Source organism: Cnephaeus nilssonii, assembly GCF_951640355.1.
Source record: "Cnephaeus nilssonii genome assembly, chromosome: 18".
NCBI classification, from domain to species: domain Eukaryota; kingdom Metazoa; phylum Chordata; class Mammalia; order Chiroptera; family Vespertilionidae; genus Cnephaeus; species Cnephaeus nilssonii.
In genome coordinates, this window is record NC_137089.1 from 35,728,127 (window position 1) to 35,755,274 (window position 27,148).

General features: G+C 41.0%; 1 protein-coding gene across 1 annotated transcript; it reads right to left on the reverse strand.

Moving 5' to 3' along the window:
• Positions 1-84: 84 nt before the first annotated feature.
• Positions 85-26,998, reverse strand: ARMC1 (armadillo repeat containing 1). The gene is made up of 7 exons (XM_079795994.1): positions 26,795-26,998; positions 20,720-20,940; positions 18,914-19,005; positions 7,924-8,113; positions 4,001-4,117; positions 3,830-3,904; positions 85-2,557 (listed from the first exon to the last, which is right to left on the reverse strand). The coding sequence occupies exons 2-7, from the start codon at positions 20,900-20,902 to the stop codon at positions 2,366-2,368; spliced, it is 849 nt and encodes a 282-aa protein (XP_079652120.1). The 5' UTR covers positions 20,903-20,940; positions 26,795-26,998; the 3' UTR covers positions 85-2,365.
• Between the last annotated feature and the right edge of the window lie 150 nt (positions 26,999-27,148).

The window sequence follows — 27,148 nt, forward strand, 5'->3', positions numbered from 1 at the left end:
AATTGAATAAATCAGAAAGAAACATGCCCAGAAAAAATACTACAATCTGACATTTTCCCCATGTGCCTGTTTTAATAATTAGTACCTTCTACTTATTTTTAGTAATTAAAAATAAATTCTTCATTAATTCTCGCCAGGCACAGTTACAGACTGTCTCGGTTCTCAAAGAGCTAAGAAAGGGAGAGACACTGGAAAATATAAATTCAATCTAATGTGATAAATGCTATGATGAATATATATAAAGAGGCTACTGATCCAAAGCCAGGGGGGGCAGGTTTGGTGCTGGGAAGAAGATGAATGGAAGATGCATAGGAATCAGTTGGGTAATGCACCTGCAGGGAGCTAGGAGAAGGTGCCAAGCAGTGTGGATACAAACAGGCTTAAGAGTAATCAATAATGCTTATACCACAAAAATGCAATATCCATTCAATTTTAATTGTTACCTTTTATTATTTTACAATATATTTCAAAAAATGCTGTTACAGTTGCCTTAACTGCTCTATAAGACCTGGAAACAAAAGAACACTTAGAATTAGAACACAGGAACACCAAGCTATAATAACCACTTGTATTGAACCATTGCTACCAAAGGGATGTAGTTTTTTAAATAAGCGGATGTGTGGCAATGCAAAAGAAAACACAAGCTTGTTAAAACAGAACAGTAAACTTTGTTTTAATGGCTATTGAAAGGAGGTGGGTTGTTTTTTCCCAACACATCTGGTTCTGGCAGCAAGTCGTATTATGCATTTAAAGCAATGCATGCCCTGAAAGCTTATATTTTCATTTGTGCGTGTCACCTGACGCAGAGCCCAGACATCTGAAAACTGTCTTTCTCAGCACCCTCAATACCCCTCCCTCCAGAAGGTCACAATGTTCAAGATTCTTGTTGGTGAATCATTTTACAATAATTTTTCTCTAGTAACACTGGATGCTTTTAATTTTCTCTAAAAGAGAAGCGATGAAAATGCAAGAAACCCCTCCAGGGTCCAATTTTCACTTCACATTCTCCACGCAATAAAATAGCAGCTCTACATGTAGATGAAGAAGAATTTCATTTTCTCCCTATTAGTTTTTAATCGTATTGGCATTAAAATTTATCTGGATTTAGTTAGATTTCCAAAAGGAAAATTTTAGTTGCCAAATATTTCAGAAATGCAATAAAGCATTGCATATATGTAATTAGCTCTTATCTAGAAAAAATATATATGTATACATATTTATATTTATTTTTCTTACCTTCACTGAAGTTTTTTCTGGCTGGACATGAGAAACAAAATCAAGTGGACCAATGCTGGCTTTATTTCTTTATAAGCATTAATTTTGAGTATTTTTTTTTCATTCAACACGACTGCAAGTTCATAATAAATTCACAAAAGGCAATACAAGGAAATACCTACTGAATAGGCACCTACCAAGCAACTCACGTGTTAAGATTAGACTCTACCAAATGGCACTGCGGCATTATAGGCATCCAATTTTTGTTTTCTTTTTCAAGTTGTCAGTTCTTTACTATTTTATTTTTCTAGCAGGAAATAGTGTGTAATCACAAAATAAGGCCTAGAGACCATTGACAGTTGCTCCCAATATTATGGTGGATGTAACTCTCAAGAGCTGATATAAACCAAACAGAACAGCAGTCAAATTACATTTGGTCACATTCAGTCTCAATAGCACTTTGCTGATATACATATTTCCCTCTTCTTGAATGATTGTGTATTAACTGTATTAAAATGATAACAAGATTGCAAAGTTTTTGTAGAATTGTATTTTTAGGGGATTGCTACATTCAAATGAATACATTTCAATTCACAAAATGTCATTAGTAATGACCTTTCTATAAACATGGTTGGCAAATTTTTTAAAAGGCACAAAAGGGGGGTAATGAGAAACATTTTCAACTCTTATAGAGTACCAAAAAAGTATCTTTCATGAAGAAAAACAGAGGGAAATGTTCAGTAATTCATGCACAACTTGAGCTTAATAATTTCTCTTCAGATAGGTCCTGAGACCTGAGGAGAAAATGAGTTTTCCTTATCAGGTGTTTCATGTAAAATAAAATGTAAAGCTGCACATATAATGTTTGGTTTAATTGTGGACCCATGTTTTTTTAAAATGTGAGGCAATTAAACAAAGGAAAACAAAACCAAAATACCTTCATAAACAAAGCAACTCTCCTTGTAGCCTCTGTCCTTTTTACCACTTAGTGGGGCAAAATGTCCAATAAAATGTAAAACGCAGCATACGCAATCATGTAATCTAAAAATTTTCCATGATAACTTATTGCAAATTGCACTTGACAGTTCACCACGACAATGGAAAACTGGCCCCTTGTTCATTCACACAGTCCTTGCACCCCAAATTGAAGTCACCAGTAAAACGATCTGGATAGAAAGTTTGCAGCTGTGCTCAGCCAGCTAGCCCCACCCTCTGGGTGGGAGCCCACGCGGGACACTGCTTTATCCTGCTCCTTCGTGGGGCTCTCATCCTCGGGCAGGTAGTCGGGCAGTTCTGTGTTCTGTTCTACTTCCACAACCATATCCTGGAATGGGACCAGCATCTGACACAGAAAACATGTGAAGAGTTACTGCAAAGTCAACATAATTGATAGTCCTATGTCAGAAGTGAAAGGTCAACTTTCTCCTCATTCTAATCACCACAGTATTTATTTTCAGGGGCTATAGTCCTTTGAAAATGTTCCTCTTACATAAAGGGAGACCCATTTGCTGGACACTGTGTAAGCACAGAAAGGCAGAACTACACAGGAATAAACGTGTAACCTTTGTCTACTTCAGGGTGACGGCGGTTAGGAGGAAAAGGGGAAGGGGAAGAAGAATAAACTTCCAGTTACAAAATAAGTCACTGGGAGATAATGCATAGCATAGGGAAGAGAGGCGATAATTTCATAATAACTGTGTATGGTAACAGTTATTAGACTTATCGTGAGGATCACTTTGTAAAGTATATAAATGTTGAATCACTGTGCTATACATCTAACACTAGTATAATATTGTCTGTCAACTATAATTTTAAAAAATTTTAAAATAAATGAACAAGACAAAAGCAGTCCGCAGATGTGGCTCAGTGGTTGAGCATCGACCTATGAACCAGAAGATCACGGTTCTATTCTGGTCAGGGCACATGCTCTGGTTGTGGGCTTGATCCCCAGCAGGAGGTATGCAGGAGGCAGCCGATCAATAATTCTCTCTCATCACCGATGTTTCTCTCTCTCTCGCTCCCTCTCCCTTCCTCTCTGAAATCAATAAAAATATATTTTAGCCCTGGCTGGTTTGGCTCGGTGGATGGAGCGTCAGCCTGCGGACTCAGGGGTCCCAGGTTCGATTCCGGTCAAGGGCATGTACCTTGGTTGCGGGCACATACCCAGTGGGGAGTGTGCAGGAGGCAGCTGATCAATGTTTCTCTCTCATCGATGTTTCTAACTCTCTATCCCTCTACCTTCCTCTCTGTAAAAAATCAATAAAATTTAAAAAAAATAAAAATAAAAAAAATATATGTTAAAAAAATAATAAATAAAGACCAATGCAAGGAAACCACATCTCCTTTATTTCTATATAATATCGGCAAGACATCTCCACTGAAATAAAGAAGATTCTAAAATCCACAAAATGTAAGATATAAAAACAGGCTGAAATCCACAAAAGATCTTGCTATACCTCTAAAAGAGTTAATTGTTAACCAAGAAACACTGAAATAATCTGACCCAATCACACTGCTATATCCTTGGCAACTATTACTTTAAAAACTATCTGCTAGCCATAAAGAACAATCGGGAGTCAGAGTTAGGTATAAAGAAAGCCTGTAAAACTTTTACCTCTTCTCCACTTTCACTTTTCACAACTTGCTGAGCCTTCATAACCTTGGTTGATGCTATCGCTGATGCCAAAGCCTAGGCCAAGATAAAAAAGGGACAAATTTGAACACTGATTTGTTTCCTAGAATCTTGAGCATATTTAAAAATCTTGAGCATATTTAAAATACTAACCTCTGCTTTCAAATCTGACCGAATTCGCACCACACATCTTTGAACAGCCATTTGAAAAGTAAAGCTAATAACACCTTTAATTTTTAACAAAGCCTCTTCACATAGATTTCTCCGAGACTGAAAAAGAAAAGGCAAATTGTTATCAAAATTGGCAAAATACTAAAAGGGAATAATCAACTGAAACCACACTAAACTAGTCATTAGATTTGGGGTGGGGGGTTGGGAGAGGGAAGGGGGTAGCACCATGGGAAACAAATGTCCCTATTTCAGTTCCACCATCTCCTATGTGAGGGCATGGGGAGAACGGTGCTTAGTCAAATTTATTACATTTTATAAGATCAACAGAATAGTATTCTCTGCTAGATTTTTTCAAGCTCATTACTAATATTTAGTTTTGATAACTTTAACAAGAAGTCAGCCAATGTCAATTTAAATCTTAAGGCAAAAAGAAAAAGTGCTGAAAAGTAGACATACCCTTCGCTCAAGGATGGGCAAACTCTAGTCCGCCAGTTGTTTTTGTAAATAAAGTTTTAGCCCTAGCCGGTTTGACTCAGTGGATAGAGCATTGGCCTGCGGACTGAAGGGGCCCCAGTTCGATTCTAGTCAAGGGCACATGCCTGGGTTACGGGCTCAATCCCCACTGGGGGTATGCAGGAGGCAGCTGATCAATCACTGATGTTTCTATCTCTCTCTCTCCCTCTCCCTTCCTCTCTGAAATCAATAAAAATATATTTTAAAAAATAAAGTTTTACTGGAACACACCTGCACCTATGTGTTTACAGAATGTCTGAAGCTAGTTTCATTCTACAACATAGTTAGTACTTGGAGACTATAAGCCCTGAAAAACCATAAATATTTACCATGTGGCCCTTTAAAGAAAAGGTTTGCTGACCTCTGCTGTAGCTTAAAAATCTCTAGGGATAAATTATAATAAAGTTAGAATTAGTGAGCACTCAGTGTTTGACTATTTTTTAAAGCACTTGGTATTTATAACCATCACTACATCCTTCATAAATGGCATTCTCAATAGGTACCCACTTCATTTTCCAGGGTTATCAATATCCTCTTTTTGGTTCTCATTTTGCTCTTACAGTACAATATAACATACACCTCTCAATGCTTCTTCAACTCCTAATAATACACTACCCTGGTCTTCCACTTATGCCACAGTTATTCCATCTCTGTGTCATCTTATCTCCAAGGTCCACTGTCTAACACCAAGGGATTTTCTTTTTACTTCACCCCTCAGTAGACTATTCTCATCATTTCCACGTAGAAACACAGACATATTCCAGTATGCTTTTATTTTTATTTGTCTTCAGATATATCTACTTAGATATCAAGTAAGTGGTTATCTCAAACACAAGATCCAAAGAGAAGATGAATTAAAAAGTAGTTTCTCCTCATCCCATCTTCCCCCCCAGCCCACACATCTAAATTTTCCTGTTTCTGTGCTGACTGTACTGAGACTAGGTTCTAATTCCATACTTCTTTTTTTTTTAAGGTAGGATTTCCACCACTGTCTTTTTTTTTTTTTTTTAATATATTTTTATTGGGGTAGGGGCATGGGCTGGGGGATGGGAGCAGGCGGGGAGAGGTCAATGAGGGGAAAAGGAAACATATGTAGAACTTTCAACAATAAAGAATTTTTAAAATATACATATTTATTGATTTCAGAGAGAAGGAGAGAAAAATAAAACATCAATGATGAGAGAGAATCATTGATCAGCTGCCTCCTGCCCGCCCCTTACCAGGCTTTGAGCCCACAACCCAGGCATGTGCCCTTGACTGGAATCGAACCTGGGCCCCTTCAGTCTGCAGGCCAACGCTCTATCCACTGAGCCAAACCGGCTAGAGCTGAAGTACCAGTACCCAGGCATTGGTACTTCTGAGGGGACAGGAATCTGCAACTGACGCCAAGTCTCTGGATCACACCCTGAGAAGCACTGCCTTCAAATTACCCGATTCATTCTTCTCTTCTATGAAATAAAATCAGCTTTCACATTTATTCCCACATCCTTCCAAACTCACATTCTTGCTATCTCCCTATTTAAACCAATTTTTCACTACTCCCGATTACATTTTAATACTCCCCAGGCAAGGATCTGGGATAGGGGGCATGGCAGTGCATAGACCCACAGGGGCTGATGGAGTTCACTGCCTGTGGACTCTGCTCTGCTGCGTCCTGAGTTCTGTCATTCTCTTTAGAAGAGACTAACTTTTTAAAAATCATAGAGACAGAAAGCAGAGTAGTGGTGGGCTGCAGGGAAGGAAGACAAGGAAGTTATTGTTTAATGGGTACAGAATTCCAGTTTTACAAGATAAAAAATTGTACATACATAGATGTATGGTGGGGATGATGGCACAACATTATGAATGTATTTAATACCACTGAAAGCTATACTTAAAAATGGTAAAAGTGGTAAATTTCATGCTATATATATTTTACAATAAAAATTTGAAAAGAATTTTGCCCAGGCAGCTCAGTTGGTTAGAGCACGGTCCCAACATGCCAAGGTTGCAGGTTCAATCCCCGGTCAGGGCACATACAAGAATCAGCCAGTGAATGCATAAATAAGTGAAACAACAAATCAATGTTTCTCTCTCTCTCTCTCAAATCAATAAATTTAAATATATTTTGAAAAAAAATTTTTAAACATTTAATGTAATAGCAATGTATTTGGAGGCTTATAACATATGCAGAAATAAAACATATGATAACAATAGCACAAAGGCAGAGATAAGGGAAATGAAAGTACAGTGATATGTCTTACGTTATGCATAAAGTGGTAAAGAGTAGCCCCCACTTATCCACAATTTTGCTTTCTGTGGTTTCAGTTACCTGCTGTCAACTGTAGTCCAAAAATATTAAATGGAAAACCCCAGAAATAAACAATCCTTAAGTTTTAAATTGCGCATCATTCTAGGTAATGTGATGCAATTTCGTGCCATCCCTCCTCCACACACACAAATAATTCATCCCTTTGTCCAGCGTTTCCATGCTGTAAATACTACTTGCCTCTTACTTAACAGTCTTCCTGGTTATCAGATCAAATGTTGTGGTATCACAGCACTTGTGTTCAAGTAACTCAATAATGGCCCAAAGCACAAAAGTAATGAGGCTGGCAAAATATGCCAATGATAAGCCATAAAGTGCTTCCTTCCTTTAATTGAAAAGGCATGTATGTATAGGAAAAAACAGAGCATATATAGAGTTTGGTACTATCCATGCTTTCAGACATCACTGGGGTTCTTGGAACTTATACCCGCGATAAGGAAGAACTACTGCAATAGTAAGTGAAGCTACACTGTGAGAGTTAAAGATATATAAAATAAACCCTAGCAGGGAGGTGGGGGGGTAATGGAGGGATAAGGACACATATGTAATACCTTAATCAATAAAGAAGAAAAATAAGTAAATAAATAATAAAAAAATAAACCCTAAATCAACAAATAAGAAGGAAAAAAGGAGGCGATCTTGACAAATGTCCCCCGTACACTTGAAAAGAATAAATATTATCTTGCTATTGGGTGGGGTATTCTATAAATATCAATTAGGTTAAGTTGGTTATTAGAGTTGAGTCTTCTATACCCTTACTGATTTTCTGTAGAGTTGTTCTATTAACTGAGAGAGTGGTATTCAAACCTCTAGCTCTAACTGTAGATTTGTCTATTTCTCTTTGCATTTGTCAGTTTTTGCTTCATGTATTTTGAAGTTCTAGTATTAGGTTATAAATACTTAAAATTGTGATGTCCTCTGATTAACTAGCCTCTTGGGCACAAAATGCTCCCCTTTATCAGTATAAAATACTACCATTGGGACATACTCTTCAAGACTGTTAGCAGGTGACACTGAGGAAACTATTTAGTTAACATGATTTCTCTTTCCCATCTTATGAACCACGTGTTTATAAAGATCTTACCGTATCATCAAGACCATCTATATGTAAAACCACTGTTTTAGCACGTTTGTTAGTAGTTCCCAAAAAAAACTGAGCTTTCCTTCGCCGTGAATTCATTTCATTGAAACTATCACCATCTGCCATGTTGGAAGATTGAAGAATGTCATAGATTTCAGAGGCCAGCAGTTTTGTTTCTCCCGGAGTTGTAGTCCTTGAAAAGAAAGATATAAATTTGTATTGTCACTTCTATTGATTCTATAATTTTATTCCTCAAGTTTGCAAAGTCTTGCTTTCTTCATTCTGGTTTGTTCAATTTAAAATACCAGTGAATCCTAGAATAATCAGTAATGTAGAAAAAGCATCTTAATCTATAATAAAGCCTTCGCATTTCATTTTAAACCCATGGTTCATTGAGATTCAAACTCATCATCACTATAATGATATAAAAGCACATTTAATTGAAATCATTAATTAAGTACGAAATCAACTAAAAAGATCAGGATATAACAAGTCCCTGGATTAACACTAACATTCAACTCCAAATGTGAAAGTAACCTGACCTTCAAGAAAATACAACATAAAAATCCGAAAGGAGAAAACAAATTAGAAGATCATTCATATTAGAGTTATTCAATAGAGATTTCTTAGTAAATTCAAACTGATTCTGTTCCTTAATTTGCAATTTTACATATTTTTCACAAAGCATGTATGTATCATAAAACCACAATTCAGACAAAAGTTTATTCTTACACTTTTAAATCCTGCTATAGCTCCCCACATAAACATTTGTGCCATGCTACCCAACAAACTTTCTACACTGAAGAAATGTTCTGTACCTGCTCTGTCCACACATGTGGCTATTGAGCACTTGAAATGTGTCTGTCAAGTGCAACTAAAGACATGAATTGTTTACTTGTAATTAAGTTTAAATATACACCAAGAGGTCCCTGGTTCCATTCCTGGTCAGGGCACATACCCAGGTTGCAGGCTTGATCCCCAGTAGGGCGATGCAGGAGACAGGCGCATTTCACCTCACTTCACCTATAAAGTCCAAATCCTTTAACATACATTCAAGGCCTTTAAGATCTGATCTCTACCAACTGAGCTCTACCAAAACCAGCTCATTGTGACCTTTTATAAACGCCTTTTCTCCTTTCTAGGCTCAGCTCAACCGCCATTCAAAGTACTATGCCTGTACATTTTAATTTTCTATTTCTCTTTACTTTTCTATTTCTTTCTCTTCAAGAATAGGGGTGTATTCGCTCTGTACCTTCCACAAAGCCTAATACATATTTTTGCAATCCACTTGCTTATTGAATGAGCAGGAATACTACAATTTCTAATATTCAGACTGTATACATTCTAGCCACAAAGACCTTCAATTCCAGGCAACTTTCTAGAAGGGCCCTCAATTTATTATACCAAGTGCTTTTTTGAGTCACTGTTGACCACAGAGGTCAATTACTTTGAATGACTTTGGCTCTGTATTGCACAAAGCTATGAAAAAGACTACTTTTTAGGAGATGTCTCAGCACTTTTCTGATAGCTGTATTAGTTTATTGAAAAGGTCACTGGCATTCTGAGATATTTTAAATACTGCCAATCTTAAGTTGTAAGGAGTACGAGGATACTGTCATATTGCTGACCAACAAATCAATTATAAATAATTATTTCCTTCTTTTAAAAATACTAGTGGGCCGGTGCATGAAATTCGTGCACGAGGCCGGGGGCGGGGTGTCCCTCAGCCCGGCCTGCACCCTCTCCAATCTGGGACCCCTCAAAGGATGTCCTACTGCTGGTTTACAGGGATCGAGCCTAAACCGGCAGTCAGACATCCCTCTCGCAATCCAGGAATGCTAGCTCCTAACCGCTCACCTGCCTGCCTGCCTGATTGCCCCTAACCACTCTGCCTGCCGGCCTGCTCGCCCCCCTGCCAGCCTGATCACCCCCAACTGCCCCCCCTGCTGGCCTGCTTGCCCCCAATTGCCCCCCTGCTGGCCTGCTCACCCCAAACTGACCCCCACTGACGGCCTGCTCGCCCCCAACTGGCCCCCCTGCTAGTCTGCTCACTCCCAACTGACCCCCAACGCTGGCCTGATCACCCCCAACGCCCCCCCCCCCACCGGCCTAATCACCCACAACTGCCATCCCATCCTGGCCTGATCACCCACAACTGCCCTCCCCTCTTGGCCTCTAACCGCCTCTACCTCAGCCCCGCCACCATGGCTTTGTCCAGAAGAACATCTAGAAGGTCTCCTGGAAGGTCTCCCAGTCTAATTAGCAATATTACCCTTTTATTAGTATAGATAGAGGCTTGGTGCACAGGTGGGGGCCAGCTGGTTTACCCTGAAGGGTGTCCCGGAACAGGGTGGGGATTCCCTTGGGGCGTGGGGTGGCCTGGGCGAGGGGCCTGTTGTGGTTTGCAGGCCACCACGCCCCCATGGGGTGAGGGTCCCCGCTGGGGGGCCATGTCCAGCCTGGGTGAGAGGATGAGGGCTGTTTTCAAGCTGGCCACACCCCCTTCAGGGTGGGGGTTCCCGCTGGGGTGCCTGGCCAGCCTGGGTGAGGGGCTGATGGCTGTTTGCAGGCTGGCCAGGCCCCCCAGGGGGGACCCTCACCGCATGGGGGTGTGGCCAGCCTAGGTAAAGGACTGAGGGCCATTTTCAGGCTGGCCACACCCTCCAGCGACCCAGGATCCCAGCCCCTCCTTCAGCCGCGGCCAGGGCGGGCGGGAAGCTTGGCTTCCTCTGTCGCCGGGGTCAACCCAAGCCGCCTGCTGGCTCCAACTCCGTGGCCATCGCCATCTTTGTTGGGTTAATTTGCATACTCGCCCCTGATTGGCTGGTGGGCGTAGTGGAGTGATGGTCAATTTGCATGTTTCTCTTTTATTAGTGTGGCTGCTTTTGAAGGAAAAGAAAATCCAAGAGTATCTATACTAATAAAAGGGTAATATACTAATTAGACCGGGAGACCTTCCGGACAAAGCCATGGTGGTGGGGCTGAGGCAGAGGCGGTTAGGGGAGATCAGGCAGGAGGGGAGGGCAGTTAGGGGTGATCAGGCCGGCGGGGGGGGGGGGGGGGGGCAGTTGGGGGCAAGCAGGCCAACAGGGGGGGCCAGTTGGGGGCGAACAGGCCAGCAGGAGGGGCAGTTGGGGCAAAGCAGGCCAGCGGGGGGGGGGGGGGGCACTTGGAGGCAATCAGGCCGGCGGGGGATGGGGGGCAGTTGGGGGCAAGCAGGCCAGCAGGCAGAGTGGTTAGGGGCGATCAGGCAGGCAGGCAGGTGAGCGGTTAGGAGCCAGCGATCCCGGATTGCAAAAGGGATGTCTGACTGCTACCCGAGGAGTCCCAGATTGGAGAGGGTGCAGGCCAGGCTGAGGGGCGCGCGCGCGCGCACACACACACACACACACACCCCTGCACGAATTTCGTGCACCAGGCCACTAGTTTACAGAATAAAAAGCTTAGTCTTTATTTATTTTTTAAATATATTTTTATTGATTTCAGAGAGGAAGAGAAAGAGAGATAGAAACATCAATGATGAGAGGGAATCATTGACTGGCTGCCTCCTGCATGCCCCCTACTGGGGATCGAGCCTGCAACCCAGGTATGTGCCCTTGACCGGGAATCAAACCTGGGACCCTTCAGTCCACAGGCCGATGTTCTATCCACTGAGCCAAACCGGCTAGGGCTAGTCTTTATTTTTAATAAACCAAAATTATTGTTCAAATACTACGATTCAAAATATTCAAGTAGAAAAAATCTACAGTTATATAGTACATTTGGCCATAAATGTTAGAGAGAATGTATAATTAAACAAGTATTAATTGCCCTAATCTTCCTAGGCAAGTGAAAATGGAGAGCTGATTAATGCCCTGGATTTAGTTCAGTCTTTAAAATCTGACATCAGAAAAAAAGACTACCTTGAAAGGCTCCTTCACAGAGTAATTAGAATTTTTCTCTCAGTAATTTAGTATTCCATAATGAAGTGTACTGACTCCTCACCACTTTTTCTAATTAGTTATGTATATTGAAAAGGTTCAAAACGTTACTCATAAAACACAACTAAAAAGTGAACTATGACCTTTATTATACAGCAAAAATAATTTTCATTCTGAATACAAGTATAATATTTTCTTATTGGTCATATACAGCAAGTCACTCTAATTCTAGATGCTAATAACATTTTATATTGCCCATAAAGGCCAGTTAAGACTTCCATATACTTCACGGTGAGGCAGGATAGTAAGAAGCTAGGAAAATTCCTTGAAAAGTGGAATGTGGAAACTGAGACAGGTAGCTGAACAAACTGGCCAAGCAATTTACAGGCAGATACAGGTCACCCGGGTGCCTAGCAGCAGGCAAAATTGGTGCCACCTCACCCCCAGGGTGGCCTTTCCTCCCCTAGCATATTGCTGGTCATAGGACCCTTCCCTGACCTTTCCGCCCCAGAGATAACATCTAGGCCTCAGTTGTATTTCAGCTCCAGGGCAAGAAAAGCAGTAAAACTAGGCAGGCAAGACCAGGACCAGCTGCAATGACTAATGACCCCTGCCATGGTGCTGACTAATCAGTGGAGACCACGACCCTGAAAGGATATTCTACTGGGATCTCCCCCGAGATCTCCCCTAAAATCCCCACCTTTGGAAAGTAAATAAAACTCCTCAAGACAAAGAGGCCAGTGTGTGCCCACCTTGGGGCACCCCCACTCGAATCTCCTTTAAAAAAAAAAAAAGTTTTTATTGCCCTAGCCAGTTGCTCAGTGAATAGAGCATCAGCCCACTGACTGAAGGGTCCCGGGTTCAATTCTGGTCAAAGACACATAAACTCGGCTGCAGTCTCAAACCCCAGCTCTGGTCAGGGCACCTGCAGGAGACAACCAATGGATGTGTTTCTCTTACATCAATGTTTCTGTCTCTCCCCGTGCCTTCCACTCCCTCTTAAAAAAAAAAAAAAAAAAGGGGAAATATGTCCTTGGGTGAGGATTAACAAAAATAAAAAATAAATAAGTTTTGTTTCTTTTAAAACATATTTTTATTGATTTCAGAGAGGAAGGGACAGGGAGAGATAGAAACATCAATGATGAGAGAGAATCATTGATTGGCTGCCTCCTGCACACCCCGCATTGGGAATCAAGCCCGCAACCCATGCATGTGCCCCTGACTGGAATCAAACCCGGGACCTTTCAATCCGCAGGCTGATGCTCTATCCACTGAGCCAAATCGGTCAGGGCAATAAATATGTTTTTATTGGAGAGAGAGAGAGAGAGAGAGAGAGAGAGAGAGAGAGAGAGAGAGAGAGAAAGGGAGAAGGAGAGAAAGATAGCAACATCAATGAGAAAATGCATCCTGCACGCTCCCCGAACTGGGGATCGAGCCCACAACCGGGGCATATGCCCTGACTGGGAATTGAACCGTGACCTCCTGGTTCATAGGCCTACTACGCTCAATCTCTGACCCACACTGGCTGAGCTCGAATCTCCCTCCTAAACTCTAAGGGTTCTCACAAGAGTTGCCACCAGGGGAGATGTAGGGTATATAGGCATAGTTATACTGCTTTTACAATTTTTCTGTAAGTCTAATATCATATATGTAAATGAAAAGATAAATGGTATTATGGGTTTTCTTCCTTTTTTGCATTTTTTAGTTTTTACAAATATACCACATACTGTATACCTGTAATAAGATTTTAAAATTACATTCTAAGAAGAAAAAGAACACAGAAAAAAGGCATAAAGAAATGAAAGCACACACTTTTCATCCAAGATTTTAACAAGAATAGACCACCATTTATTATGGCAGTTTCAAAATCTAGAATTTCAGAAGTTCTTCAAATGAAATGAGATATTTTAAAGTTGTGGCCCTAGCTGGTTTGGCTCATTGGTAGAGCTTTGGTCTGTGCACTGAAGGGTCCCAGGTTCGATTCCATTCAAGAGCCCATGCCCGGGTTGCAGGCTTAATCCCCAGTGTGGGGCATGCAGGAGGCAGGCGATTGATGATTCTCTCTCATCACTGATGTTTCTATCCTTCTCTCCCACTCCCTTCCTCTCTAAAATCAATAAAAATGTATTTTAAAAAATAAAGTTGTGATGCCACATTTTATTAAAGGGGTTTTTATTTATAGTATACTTCATGTTAGATATTCCAAGTACTTTTATAAAATGCATCTTATATCAGAAATATTTCTCCTGAAATAGTAATTAGCAAATGTCTTAAACTGGGTTCAAATGTTTTAAATTGACATTTTGAAAATTCTTGCCCAACTGGCAGGGCTCAGTGGTTGAGCGTCGACCTATGAACCAGGAGATCATGGTTCAATTCCAGATCAGGGCACATGCCCAGGTTGCAGGCTCGATCCCCAGTGGGGGCGTGCAGGAGGCAGCCAATCAATGATTCTCTCTTATCATTGATGTTTCTTATCTCTCTCTGAAATCACTAAAAATATTTTTTTAAAAGAAAATTCTCTTCACATAGGGATCCAGAATAAAAATAAAATATAAAAGGTTATTACCACTAATGATAAGATTTTATTCATGGAAGAGATTAAAATTAGGACATAATGCCAGAGTGACAGAAAACTTCAAATTTTTTTCACAATTAAAGAACTAAAAGAAACAATGACTTCGAAGTCAATCTGATTGACTGTAGGCACCAATCCGACCTCAACACAAGTAAAACTTGCTGTTGAATAACATTAGAAATCTCCGCAACATTCTGTAGCAAAACATAATGTCATGATTAAAGGGCAAAAATTTTAGCATGCAGAATTTTCCCTATTTTATAAAATCTTACTCTCTGCTTCACATGTGAAGAATAACCTCCATTTCCCCTCCGTACTTCTGCTTTTGGGTTTCCCCTTTGATTACTGTTAAATGGAAAGTTTCTCTTCAAAGTAGTAACCCTTCACAACAGATTTTCTTGGTTCTGTGGCTCTTTCTGGGATATGGGAAGACCTCTCTTTTATTTCCTTAGTTGCCTAAGTCCATGGAATCACAGCTAAATCTCCCCCTAATTCAGTATGCTTACAGAGATCCTGCAGGAATCCCATCCTGACTGGCTAGACAGCAAGAAAAAAAAAGAAGTATAGATCATAGATCTCTTGGGTACAGCTTGTTATATGAAAACTAGAGGCCTGGCGCACGAATTCGTGCACTGGTGGGGTCCCTTAGCCTGGCCTGCGGGGATCAAGCCGAAACCCACTCTCCGACATCCCCTGAGGGGTCCTGGATTGCAAGAGGGCGGTTCTCGGGTGACGCACCCCAGAATCGGACTCCCTCCTCTTTGGTTCCTGGTGCATCACCCAAGAACCGCAGCTGCCAAGTCACCGCCACAGCTCGGCAGCTCCTGCCCCCTGGTGGTCAGTGTGCATCATAGCTACCAATTGGAGCGTCTGCCCCCTGGTGGTCACTGCGCGTCTCATAACTACTGGTCAGACAGTAGAATGGTCGGACGGTCACTTAGGCTTTTATATATATAGATGGGATGCCAAAGCCTGATTCTAATACCAAGTCTTAATGTTTACAAGCCCAGCCAGCACAAGCAAAAACACATACTTTTAACATTCAAAATACAAACTTCAATGGTAAACAGAGGTGATACCTTTTTTTAAAAAATATTTTTATTGATTTCAGAGAGGAAGAGAGAGGGAGAGTGAGATATAGAAACATCAATGATGAGAGAGAACCATGGATCGGCTGTCTCCTCCTACAGGGGACCGAGCCCGCAACACAGGCATGTGCCCTTGACCAAAACCGAATCCAGGGACCCTTCAGTCTACAGGCCGACACTCTATCCACTGAGCCAAACCAGCAAGGGCCAGAGGTGATATCTTAAAAGTTTAAAAGGCAACCTTCAAATCTGAGATCTCCAACAGCCAAATGAGTTGCAAAATGTATATAAGAATCATTACATCATGTCTTCTCTTTTGAGAGGGCTATAGGACCAAATTAAAATGATGGAGTATGCAACAGATGTACATCTGTTTTACTACTGGAGGAGCCAGCAACAATTGTTCTTAAAAAATACTATATTTAAATTAAAAAGATAGTCCACTGTGGCAGCCATGGAGATACAATGCTTGGATCTTCTTTTAACAAAGACATATGCCTTCCAGCTGCAGGAAGTCTAGTAATAGAGCCACCAACAGTGGTGGCTTTGAGATTCATCATACGCACCTTTCATTCATTCATTCCAAGGCCTGGCTCTTCCAGGGCAGGCCCCAGCCAATGACTGAATAGTGGGGGCCTGGCCATTCCTGCCTAATGAAAACTCATCTGCAGGGTAATCCTTGCTTTGGAGCTCCCCACTGTTTTGGCTGTCCAACTTGTAATGCAATCTGAGACTCTCCTTGTCCATTTAGTTTCCTCTCCACCTTCCTTTTACAGATGTGAATCTGTGTTGTAGTCTAGTCTGTAGTCCAAAATTGCTTCATTCTCCTTTATCCTACAGACCTTACCCCACAACAAACCTCTTCCATTTCTTGCTCCATATCAGGATCCCCTTCACACATAATGTGCTGAGATAATGTCTTGAGCTAACACACCACTTCTCTTACAAATATACAAGTAGTCTCCCTATTTTATAGATATATCTCTTACTTACCTCTATACACACTCACACACACACACATACCACAACCATAGCCAACCAAGCTAAGAAATTATTTTTTAAAATATATTTTTCTTGATTTCAGAGAGGTAGGGAGAGGGAGAGATAGAAACATCAATGATGAGAGAGAATTATTGATTGGCTACCTCCTGCACGCCCTGTACTGGGGATCAAGCCCTGGGCATGTATCGATCCGTGATCCCCTGGTTCATAGGTCAATGCTCAACCACTGAGCCACACCAGCTGGGCAAGGTAAGAAATTATTGTATAGACTAAATCTGTGGTACCTCTAAATTTTGCTCTAAATCTTTAAAGTTCAAATATGAAGTATATTTTAATATATCAACATTAATTTTTCACCTTTCTTAACATTTTAAAAATTTTACCACATATTTTCAACTTCAATAACTATACCTATTAAAGGTATCCATAATCGTCCAAGTTCATCATATGAATAAAATAGGCCTACAGAAGTGTCCTTATTATGCTTAAACCTTTCACTGTATCCAATAGCACTAAATATGTCAGTTAAAAATAGATAACTATAATGCCCTGGTCAGTGTGGGTCATTTGGTCGGAGCATAGTCCTGTACACCAAAAGGTGGCAGGTTCAATTCCCAATCAGAGAACATACCCAGCTTGTGGGTTCAATCCCCGGTTGGGGCACATGCAGAAGGCAACCAATCGATGTTTCTCTCTCACATCAATGTTTCTCTCTCTCTGTCTCTCCCTTCCTCTCTCTAAAATCAATGTAAAAAATAGTTAACTATAAGGCACTAAAGCATACTAGGAACAAAAATAAGAATACCTTATATTTTACACACTTTAGAATTTACAAAGCATTTCTACAGATATTATCTTGTTGGATTATCAATTACTTTGCAGGTATTACTTCAGGCTTACAGATAAAGAAACTGATGGGCAAAGAAATTATTTGTCTCAAGTCAGAACTAGATTCCAAATTTTTACTAATGGAATTCACCTCAAACCATAGGCAATAGTTAATACAATTGACGGCAGTCAATATTTTGTTATTAACTCCTAACTGATCACCTGAATAAAAATAAGAAAATTTCAGTCTCTATCTTGTCATTATCAAAGATCTAAGCACAAAGAACTAGTCTGTCACGTAGCCAACCCCATGAAAACAAAATAATTAAGTAATGTCTAAAAAATGAGATTAATAAAATAAAATTTATCCAGGAGTCAAGAACACTAATAAAAAAAACAACACTGTCGTAGAGGTGAGTTTAGATGATTCTTCACTGATAAAATTTAACCTGTAGTATTTGGAAATTACAAAAGAACTTTTGTGACCACTCAAGCCAAAGAAACTGCAAGATAAGTTTTAAAAAGTCAAATTAAATTAAGTGATTATTTATTTTAAGTTTAAAGGCAGTCATCTCTTATATAAGATAAAAAGTGAACTAAGATAAAGCCTCAGAAAGCTTACCTTTTTCCTTCCAGACACAGTGGAAATATCAAAACACTGAATCTTCCATTTCTAGCCTCTACAAAGAAATCAGCAAGGCCTAAGAAAGGAGCAAACCAGACATCCCCAGAGGCAACACAGCTGAAGGACCAGAGATAAAGTAACAGCCTCAGTATTTTCCTCACCCACAAAACTGTCATCTATCAAACCTACTTCAAAATGTTGTAAATAACAAGATGAACTGTACAATTACAAACCACCTATTAGCTAAAAGGCTAATTAAATAGCACTAGTCCCTGAGAGCCTTCTCAATGATACTCAGGAAAATATCACCAAAAGCCCTTTTTGTCATAATACTGACAAAGTTCTTTTCCGTTAAGACTGGGATGAAGTAACAAAAGAATTTTGTGCATATTTTCAAATGTGATTAGTCACCCATATTGCTCTGCTAGCAATTCAATTTACTTTACAAAACTTCACACAAGGCAAGATTTTCTTTTTAAAAATATCCATAAATACAATGTTTATCAACATTTTTAAATAAAATTTGAACATTTACATAAGGACTAGTATTAAAAACAAATATTTAAGCCCTAGCCGGTTTGGCTCAGTGGACAGAGTGTTGGCCTATGAACTGAAGGGTCCTGAGTTCGATTCCAGTCAAGGGCACATGCCTGGGTTGTGGGCTCGATCCCCAATGGGGGGTGTGCAGGAGGCAGCTGATCAATGATTCTCTCTCATCATTGATGTTTCTATCTCTCTCCCTCTCCCTTCCTCTCTGAAATCAATAAAAAATTTTAAAATATATATATATGTACATATATAAGAAACATAAGAATATTGACCATCAGAACTTTTTTGTACATATAACCCATATTAGAATTAAAATTTCAGTAAATTCATATATTAACAATGAGTACACATTTAACAAGAAGATCCACGTTTCTACTGCATTGGGAGACACTATTGCACTTACTTCTGTATAACGTTTTGCAAGCTTAACATCATACCCAGTTCTCCCTTCATCTTTTCTCTGTTAGCACGGCATTCTGCCAAGTATCGAAGAGCCTACAGCAGAAACAGTAATACATTAATTCACGTGTCCCGACTATTCAAAATTAAACCCACTACTAACTTACTGCAAGAGGAAAACAGCTTTTTGTTTTTACAATCAATTGGTTTTGAAGTGTTTAGAAACCCTTCTTTAAATGTGATCATCAGAGCAGTCCCCTGGGGGTGAAACGATCCTTTGAGCTAAAGTAGCTGATTCTGCTCTTTGAAATGAAGATTCCTAACTTATCTGCAAGGTCAAAATTAGATTGTTCCCGGTTTTATTTTCATCACTTCATCTTGTCAAGGATACAAGAAACTATATTCCATTTATTAATTTCAGGGAGTAGTCCCTATAGCCATCATTTCCCTAGATGCTTTTCACATAAAAATTAAAACTGCTGAGGGGGACAAAACATACAACCACCTTCATGGAATCAACTGCTTCTAGTTTTACAATTCACCTTCAATACGTCTTTTTGTACTGAAAAGCAAAAGATGAGCTCACCTCACAAATTTCTACTTTCTGAGTTCATTTTTTCTAGAGTGCTTTTCTCTTAAAATGTAAAGTACATTTTGTAAGTATATCCTTCACATGCCGATTCTCTAGGGATCTCATTAGCTGGTCTACAGACCCCATAATCTCTCATCATTCACCAGACATTGGTACATGATTCTCAGAGGAGAATACCTCTGTGAACCACACCATCCAAAACTCTGCCATCTCAGTCCAGTGACATTCACATTTTTTACTGGTCCACTACACCATTTTCAAAGTGCCTGGTCTTTACCAAAAACGATACCATCTACATAACCACAAATTCAACCTGTCTCTGTCTATAATCTCCTATCCTTTCTGCATCTTCTCCTACCTTGACTTTCATTTCAGTCCATAAAGGATCAACAGCCATGGGAACTGCCATCTTTCCATAAAAAAATAATAACCAGGACAAGAGGCAGATAGAACTGTAATCCCCGAGAAGAGAAATGACAAAGTGGGCCCTACAATTGCCCCATCTTACTGTGTTGGAAGCAGTTTCCAGACTGTAGCACAGGGAGGAGGAGCCCAAATGGAGGTCACTGGTCTTGCTGAGTTAGGGGATCAGAGATCAGAGTTGGGGAGGTTGGGTGGTGCAGTATAATAAAAAATAAACATTTGATCTCTGTCTGGTTCCTGGCACAAAGCTCCTAAAACCCTTGGAACTTTCTGGGTGGCGAGATTGAGCTCTACAAAAACTCTTGGACAAGGAGATTCAGAATTTCTCAGGTGGTGACTACATCCCCCTGCCAGGAGGGAGATGCACTCCAACTGCACAGGAATAGAAGTTCCTGTGCTCAGGACCCTTCCAGACCTTGCCCTATGCACCTGTTCACATGTATCCTTTATAATAACTAGGAAACGTAAATAAAGTGGCTTCCTGAGTTCTGTGAGCCATTCGAGTAAATTATCAAACCTGAGGAGGGGGTCAGTGTAACCCCCAATTTATAGCTGCTCAGTTAGAAATATGGGTGACGTGATACTTTCAACTGGCTTTTGAAGAGAGGGCAGTCTTGTGGGACTTGGAGTTTAATAGCTCCAGCTAGTTAGTGTCAGAATTGAATTGGACTGTTGAACACACAGCTGGTATCCACGGAGGATCAGAGACTTGATTGGTGTCAGAAAACACTTTTTCAAATTCTCCTTAATTGCAAAATTACAACACCAAGACTGAAACTACTAAAGGCAACTTACGAGCAAAGCTGAGTGGACAACAGGGGGGTTGGGATGGTCCATAAATAAAATAAGGCCAGGCAGACATCCCTGATCCTGGACAATGGCTCTTCTGTTTAATGGATCTGCCGCCAGATCCCGCAGCTGGTTAACTACCGATAGAGCATCGGGTTCTTCATTCATGGTGGAGGAGGAAGAATTCATCTTCTATGCCATACACATGAACAAAATCTTCTTAAATCCTGTAGAAATAGTTTGCAAAATTAGTTCTAGGCTACTGAAGGACATTATGGCATTTGCTAAACAATTAGGGTTACAACACCTTTAGAAAGAACAGATGAGTCTAAATCACAAAAAAGAATTGGCAATTCCAGTTTAAGTAAAATGAACATAGGCAGCTGACTAAAAAATTAAAAAATCAAGTTATTTATGTGTATATAATGTTCAAAGAATATATGTCATCTTCAATATTCCACTAAATTCCTTTTAGTAACACATATTTTAACACTAAAGTACCACAATGAACAAGATCTTTACAGTTCAAGATTGTAACACACAAAGGACTGTAACCTTCACTACTACACTTGTCAAACTGTAACATTGCCAGTGCTTTTTTCTCTAGAATATTTCTGGAGTCTAAGTCCCATCTCAGGGAAAGTGGCTAGCTGACAGCTTTTTCTTATTCATCTATGAACAAAACCCAGCAAACTGAGTCTACAAAAGATAAAATCCATCAGGAAAAAGGAGAGTCAAAGAAAGCTGTGAACAAAGAAACCAAGAAGGGTACCTCACCCTGGGCCTGAGGCCAGTGGAGTTGGGAGGTCACAGTGAATCTGATCTAAATCTAAGCACATCTGTCCATCTCTGAGTGTGCATGTTCAGAAGGATGAAACAGAATTTGGTTGATTCATTTGACAGATAAGTAAACAGTCATAGAGAAGTTAAATTCTCCCCAGGTGGCAAAAGTTAATATGATATAGAACTTGGCTAAAATCTTATTTACTAGCTCCTAAACTGGTCAGTAGTCTTTCCACTTCCCATACAATTCTTTTACATTCCCATACAATTCCATAAAAGTGAACAAGATATTTTTTTTAAAAAATGTAACATGGCCCTAACCGGTTTGGCTCAGTGGATAGAGCGTCGGCCTGCGGACTGAAAGGTCCCAGGTTCGATTCTGGTCAAGGGCATGTACCTTGGTTGTGGGCACATCCCCAGTAGGAGGTGTGCAGGAGGCAGCTGATCGATGTTTCTCTCTCATCGATGTTTCTAACTCTCTATCCCTGTCCCTTCCTCTCTGTAAAAAATCAATAAAATATATTTTTAAAAAATGTAACATGGTAAACATACAAAAGCCAAGAAAACAATATTTTAAAATAATCTTCATATAAACAGAAAGTTAAAAATATAACTTCAAATCAAGTTACACAATGTATACTCCTTACTAGGAAGAATATAAAGGTACAAATACCTTCCACAAATTACTAAGTTTAATGTTCATTTCAATAACATTGCCAACTGGGGGAAGATGTTGGAGACAAAATTATAACTATAGAAAAGCTATTACAGTTACTTTGGCCCGGCTGGTGTTGCTCAGTGGTTCATGGCTGACTACGAACCAGGTCAGTTTGATTCCGGGCAGGGCATATGCCCAGGTTGTGGGCTCGATCCCCAAAAGGGGAGGTGCAGGAGGCAGCTGATCAATGATTCTCTCTCATCTTTGATGTTTCTATCTCTCCTTTCCTCTCTGAAATCAATAAAATAAAAATATATTTAAAGTTATTCTGTAGCCAGTTTGGCTCGGTTGGTTGCGTGTTGACCTGCATGCACCCAGGGGTTGCCAGTTCAATTCCCTGTTAGGCACATGCTTGGGTTTCAGGTTTCACTCCCAGTAGGGGGCGTGCAGGAGGCAGCCAACTGATGTTTCACTCTCACATAGATGTTTCTGCTTCTCTCTCTCTGAAAATCAATTTAAAAAAATTTTAAGTTATTGGCGGGGGGGTGGGGGGGTAATAACGTAGAACTGGCTCTACCATATATTTAAATTTACAAGCTTATTAAGAGTAAAGCAGCAGGACTGTGCTGGAGGTAGAAAGAGATAAAAATATTACTCTCAGAAAAGCTGTTTATATACTCAATAAAGTGAGTCAGACCCAGAGCCCACTACTTGGTAACCATGATTTTAGGCAAATCACTTACACTCTTTATCTGTTTCTTAATCTGTAAAATGGGGTTAGTTGTAGCAGCTACCAAATGGTGCAATGTCCAAATTAAAGTACATGTTAGATTGGTGCCTAGCACATAGTAAATGCTCAATAAATGATAGTCAAAAGTTACATGGAGTCAAAAATCAATGAAAAATTATTCAATAAAACACCAATCAGAAAGGATATATGCACCCCTATGTTCATAGCAGCACAATTCACCATAGCTAAGATTTGGAAACAGCCTAAATGCCCATCAGCAGATGAGTGGATTAGAAAATTATGGTACATCTACACAATGGAATATTATGCTGCTATAAAAAAGAGACCTGGAGAGTATTATGTTAAGTGAAATAAGCCAGGCAATGAAAGAAAAATACCACATGATCTCACACATTTATGGATAATAAAAGAACATTATTACCTGATGAACAAAAAGATAGACACAGAGGCAATAAAGCACCGAACAGACTGTCAAATTACAGTGGGAAGGCTGGGTAGTGTTGGAGAGGGGGGGGAAAGAGATCAACCAAAGGACCTGTATACATGCATATAAGCACAACTAATGGACACAAGACACTGGGGCAGGGGGTGGGGGGTAGGATGAGGGCATGCGACAGGGGGAAGGGGAGGCTGGGGGAAAGTCAATGGGGGAAAAAAAGAGATACATGTACTACTACATGTAATACTTTAAACAATAAAAAATAAATAAAAAAGTATCTTCAGAAAAAAAAGAAAAAGTATTCAATAATTATGGAATAACTTCTAAGCAATTTTTAAAACCCACTGCTAAGAATCTTTAACTCATACCATGTTCAAAAAAATCATATTCCAGATAAAATTTATAAAGTTTTTAAGTCTGCAAGCAAATGAAAAATAAAGGATTCAGAGAAAACAGGGCTTTATCAAGATAGTATTTGGGAGGCAATTTTCTGAAAATGAAAATATTACAGTTACTGGAGCAGTTTTTAAAAAAGATTTAAAGAAAAGAAGTAGACTGAATACACAGGGATAAGATGGGGTTTGGGGGCATGGTGTATCTTAGGTGCTTCTATTATCAACAGCCTGAATATCCCTGTTTATAAACCAGCTTACCCATGAGCTTTATGTGCTGTCACCAACACAAACCCTAATTCAAAATGGAATCAGCAGAACTAATTACTGGCTCAAAGGCCCAAGAGCCAAGTCACAGTTAAGAACCAAATATTTGGCCGAAACCGGTTTGGCTCAGTGGATAGAGCGTCGGTCTGCAGACTGAAAGGTCCCAGGTTCGATTCCGGTCAAGGGCATGTACCTTGGTTGCGGGCACATCCCCGGTGGGGGGTGTGCAGGAGGCAGCTGGTCGATGTTTCTCTCTCATCAATGTTTCTAGCTCTCTCTCCCTCTCCCTTCCTCTCTGTAAAAAATCAATAAAATATATTAAAAAAAAAAAAAAAAAGAACCAAATATTTGGCCCTGGCTGGTTTGGCTCAGTGGATAGGGCGTTGGCCTGCGGACTGAAGGGTCCCAGGTTCGATTCCGGTCAAGGGCACAAGTCTGGATTGCAGGCTCAATCCCCAGTGTGTGGTGTGCAGGAGGCAGCCGATCAATGATTCTCATCATTGATGTTTCTATCTCTCTCTCCCTCTCCCTTCCTCTATGAAATCAATATATATATATATATATATATATATATATATATATATACCAAATATTTGCCCTAACCGGTTTGGCTCAGTGGATAGAGCATCGGCCTGCAGACTCAAAGGTCCCAGGTTCGATTCCGGTCAAGGGCGTGTACCTTGGTTGCGGGCACATCCCCAGTACAGGGTGTGCAGTAGGCAGCTGATTGATGTTTCTCATCGACGTTTCTAACTCTCTCTCCCTCTCCTTTCCTCTCTGTAAAAAATCAATAAAATATATTAAAAAAAAAAAAAAAAAGAACCAAATACTCAGGGTGATGGCTTTTTACATAAAACATTGGCCTTGAAACTGAAGAGCTCTATTCTCACCAAGGGAGTCCGTAGAGAACTAATTACTCAGTGGGAAGGATTCTGAAAAGCGTACAGCCTTCTTGTTCCTTTGGGGTGAACAAAAGTCAAAACAGTTAAAACTTCCAGTCCTCAAAGCTCAGTGATGGGGAGAGGGCTCAAATAAGGATCTGCATAGGAAAAGGTCAGGAATACAACAAGGCATCAAATACCCGAGCATAAGGAGCAGAGGCCGAAGCTGTGGCCAAGTGCTGCATTTCCTATGGCACCTAAACGAAGGCAAGAAAGGCTGGCTGGAGCTGTGATTTGCTCCCCTAAAGTAGACGAGCTTTTTTAAGACATATTTTTATATTTCAGAGAGGAAAGGAGAGAGAGATAGAAACATCAATGATGAAAGAATCATTGATGGTCTGCCTCCTGCATGCCCCCTACTAGGGATGGACCCCCTAACATGGGCATGTGCCCTGACCAGGAATCCAACAGTAACCTCCTGGTTCATAGGTCCAGGCTCAACCACTGAGCCACACCAGCTGGGCCTCCTTTCTTACTTTTAAGACCAGCACCTGATGTCTTACAAGTTAGTTTTGAATTTAAATTCAAATGGACATTGCACCATTTGGTAGCTGCTACAACTAACCCCATTTTACAGATTAAGATTTTTTGGATGCAAAGCTAAAATTGCCAAAATAGACATAGTTAATTTTTTAAAATCATATACTCACCAGCAAATGAGAAAAATGTAAAAACAAACAAAACAACTTTCTGTCTTTATAATTCGTCTTATTACAACACATATGTACACACTGCATACCTTTTATTTTCTATTTATTTATTTATTTATTTATTTGGTTCAATTTGGACAAATCATTACAAGGCAATGGATACTCCCCAAACGTTAACCAGCACTCTGGTCACCACCTAAGAGATCTGGTTAAAAAGCAGATTCCGATTTAGCAGGTGGGGTGAGGCCCGAAATTCTGCATTTCCAACAAAGTTCCAGGGGAGGGCTATATCTATGGTGGTCAGGGGAACCACACTTGTAAGAAACCAGGAGTTAGGTGATAGATGTGAGACACCTGTAGGGTAGATGTCCGAAAGATTTTTCTTTCAGCCGCGATTTGTGATTCGACTCAAAGAATTATTAAGCTCACCTATACCAAGAGCAGCAGCGGGCACACACACCTGGTCAGCAAGGCGAGTTTTTAAAAGACAACCTATAAGCATTGAGATCACATCTGGCTTTCCCCCTTCCTAGCAACTAACAGCAACTCTTTGAAAAGTTGGTTTACCCCCCTTCGAGCCTCAGTTTGCTCACATCCTAATCCTGAGGAGCTGTCCAGATCCAAGAAAATGAAAACTTAAGATGATAGAATAGAGTACCGGCGGTTACCAAACAAGAGCGACCCTCGATCCTGCGGGGACTTCTCTTCCCCCAGATGTGGGGGCATGCCCTGCACCGCCCTAACATATCAGCTCGCCGCCTCGAAAGGAGTTGCTCACAGCGCGAATGCATCCCAAGAAGGGTTTTTAAAATCAAACACAAGGATGTGAAGACTGGTCTCTCTTGAATGAAGTCAAACACAACCATGTGGTCGTGCTCTTAGGGGAGGCACGATGGTGCAGAAAACTAATAGAAAGTTACCGAAGACGCCCCTGGAGAGATGAAGGGAGAGGACATCCATTAATAGTGCCAGGATTCGTAGAGATCCGACGTGCGGGGGACCGAGAGGAAGGGAATCAACCTAACATGGTCGCAGGGCACAGGGGAGCAGGGCGCTTTAAAGAGCCCGGCGGGGTCCGGAGAAGAAAGGCAGGCAGAGCGAGCGCCCTGCCCCGGCCGACCCGCCGACTCGGGGCAGGGTCCGCTCTTCGCGGCCTTCCCGGCGCCGCCGCTTTGTCTCCCGCCCGCGGACCCCACGTACCGCTCCAGGGCTTCAGGAATCCGGGGCCTGCTGCACCATCGGGGCCGCACCAATGGACGGGGCAGAGGGGCCCGGAGGCGCGGAGCGGGTGCCCCCCGTTCGCCGCCGCGGCCTCGGGTTCAGCGGACTTACTCTTCAAAGCCGAACAGCGAGGGCGCCCGCGGAAAAAGGTTCTGCAGACTCTCCCCCATGACCCTGAAACCTCCGGCGGGGCTGTCCTCTGATTGGCCGATGCCATTGCAACGCGAAGGTCGGGCGCCCAATCCGCGAAGGCTTTCTTGCACCGAGGCGTTCATTGGTGACCTGGGGAAATGCACTGAGTGTTGAACGGAAGGGCCCAATGAGAACCCCAGA